At 48.3% G+C, this 2,814-nt stretch overlaps 1 protein-coding gene across 1 annotated transcript; it reads right to left on the bottom strand.

Moving 5' to 3' along the window:
- Positions 1-726: 726 nt before the first annotated feature.
- On the bottom strand, positions 727-1,995 carry LOC311039095 (endoplasmic reticulum membrane adapter protein XK-like; the record flags this gene model as incomplete). Its single annotated transcript, XM_084048736.1, has 1 exon — positions 727-1,995. The coding sequence occupies one exon, from the start codon at positions 1,993-1,995 to the stop codon at positions 727-729; it is 1,269 nt and encodes a 422-aa protein (XP_083904862.1).
- Between the last annotated feature and the right edge of the window lie 819 nt (positions 1,996-2,814).

The following is a 2,814-nucleotide window of genomic DNA, read 5'->3' as shown; positions in this document are numbered from 1 at the left end:
AGGATTTTCAGGGCAATCAGACACTGCATTCATGATTTGAGGCTTTTGTTCCAAAAATGTGTTTTGCTAAGATTAGACCTGCTGGTGGCGCTATAACAGGCCAATGTGAAAAGGGTGGCATTTCTTCCTCGGCCTAGTGGGAATGTGCGTGTGAAATTTCATGGAAATCGCATGCTGCGTTCATGTTTTGAGGTATTTTGTTCAAAACGGACCAATCCTGCAAACTTTGGAAGCCAACCTTAGCCAATGAGGATGGAATATGGGAAATCGGACAGATCCGGGTTGATCACATGACTATAGAGATACTGTGTACCGATTTGCATGACGTTTGGATGAAATCTGTAGGAGTAAATGGGTTTTGCACAAATCGGCCTCCTGGTGGCGCTATAACAGGGCTATGTAAACTTTGGGGCAGAGGTTCTGAATTGGCATCCAGGGAGTGTGTGTGCACAGTTTCGGAGCGAGCGGGCCAACGGTGTCGGAGATTAGCTGTTCACAGACGGACGGACGGACAGACACACACACGGACGGACGGAGGGTAAAACATACTCTCTCGCCATGCCTTCGGCCTGGCAGAGACAAAAATAGTGCGGGTTAAGAAACAATTGTACAAGTGTAAGAAAAAACAAACAAAGGCAACTCTGGTTTTGCATAAGCCCCATTGTGTTCCACCACTCCCTCTGTGCCCTTGTGAAGTTCATACAGGTATGTGCATTATGTAAAACACTAAAGTCCTTGCCAGGCGGCGGTGTCATCCACGATGGCTGCCTCCTGGTCTCCCAGTTGACTGATGACGGTGTGCTGGGTGCTCTGAGGGTCCGGGTCTCCCAGTTGACCGATGTCAGTGTGTTGTGTGTTCTGAGGGTCCTGCAGTACCACAGCCTCCTCTGGCACGTGCACCACTGTCTCGGTGGTTGAGAGGGTGCCAGAAGAGGATGTACCGTAAGTGCTGGTAATGGAGATATACTCCCTTTTCCTACCCTTAAGACAGCAGACACATAGCAGGTGGTTGTAGACGTTACGCTTGAACATGCGTCTGCAGGGGTGGCAGAACTGATAGAAGAGAAACATGAAGAGCACAGCCAGGACGTAGCTGACGAACTGGACTACCAGCAGCGGGGCATAAATGTACGCATACATGTCGTCAGACTTGTTGACGTACCACAGAGTGTTGAGAAGGATGTTCTCAGCCAAGCGGCCATAGTAGTAGGCAGCCAGGAGACCCCATCGCTCCTTCTTTTCGGCAAACTCTTCATGAGACATGTCCAGCTGCACCGCTGACCAGCAGAAGACATTGATGCAGGCGTAGAGCAGGGTTAACAAGCACTGCACCAGCTTGGAGACATTCTTCTCAACATTCTCTGGCGGCAAGCCCTTCCTCTCCCAGAACGCAACCCAGGGCAGAATGATGAACAACAGCAGGTTGGCCAGGCCAACAGGAATCACCCAGTAGGTGAGGGCTATGCTGAAGAGGACCAGCGAGGTGACACGCGTGGCAATCTCGAGCCCCCGCCACAGGACCACGCAGAAGTAGGCTGCCAGGCAGAAACGCACCTTGTAGTCACTGTATCGGAGCTGGATGTCCAGCACACTGCACACCAGTGCCCCGTATGTGATGGACATGAGGGTGACGATCATCAGAGCCAATCTGACACCTAGGATGTGCTTTTCCTGGATGGTGGCATACATCTGCAGTGTGAGCTGGGGGGTGGAGCCCAGAAACGCCTGGATGACCGCGATAAGCTTGAAGGCATGCCTGTGAGCGGTAAGCATGCGCCCCGATTGGCCGATCGCCCACTCTATCTCCTGTCCCTCCTTTCCCTTCTTCAAGCTGAACTTCTTTGATAATGTGACGTATGGCTCCTCCTTTCTATCTGCCTGGAAGTAGATAATCAGTGCCTCGATACACCTAATAACGGGGCCCAGTAAGAGGTTTAAGAATAGGTTCATGGGTTTATGTCTCCCCACGTCTCTATGAATGATTATCAGAACCATTTGAGTTATTGCAGTGGGAACCACCATGCATGCAATTGTCATACCCATCCAGATAGTGTGATCCCTCTTGCTGTAAATGTAGCACACAAACGCTGCAATTATAAACTCAGCACAGTACAATAAAGTGGCTAGCACAACACTCAATGGAAGCTGGATGTGATGGTGATTCATGACCGTCACATCATCGTCGCCTACTGTGGTAGAACCATGTTGAGAATGCTCCATGTCTGTCTCTCCCTGTCTCGTTCTCTCTGTCTTTCTGTGTCTTTCTCTCTCTCTCTCTCTCTCTCTCTCTCTCTCTCTCTCTCTCTCTCTCTCTCTCTCTCTCCCTCTCTCTCTGTATATGTATATGTATGTCAAGACTCTCTGTCTGTCTCTATCTTTCTGGCTCATCCTGACGTCACTCACAACACAAACCCCTTACTTGAATGCCAGTTTGTGCAGGTACATTGCCGTGGGCGTTATCTGCACACATTTCTCTTAGAGGGCACGGGATCCACTGAATTTTGATGCTTTCCAGCCAAAACTAACAGCAAGCTAACACCATTAATGTTATATAAAATAACTGCCAGCAGTTCTGAACCAACCTGGAGGATCTCTCTGTTGTTCTCAAAAAACAAACACAAAAACTCAAATCAAAGAAATTCCCTAAATTGAAAAAAATGTAAGTAGCTATTTTCTCTAGTATGGGTCACTGGACTTCCACTGGACTTTAATTCTGAGAGTTGTGCGTTGCGAAAGGAAATTAGTATCAGTATTTATAGTATGAGCTTTTAAGTCAGAAATTATAATGTGCTATAATATAAATAACTTGATGTC

The sequence above is a fragment of the Gymnoscopelus microlampas genome, assembly GCF_963454915.1.
Source record: "Gymnoscopelus microlampas genome assembly, chromosome: 22".
In the NCBI taxonomy this organism is placed as follows: domain Eukaryota; kingdom Metazoa; phylum Chordata; class Actinopteri; order Myctophiformes; family Myctophidae; genus Gymnoscopelus; species Gymnoscopelus microlampas.
Note: the sequence above shows the minus strand (reverse complement) of the source record. Positions and strands in the feature narration are given on the sequence as shown.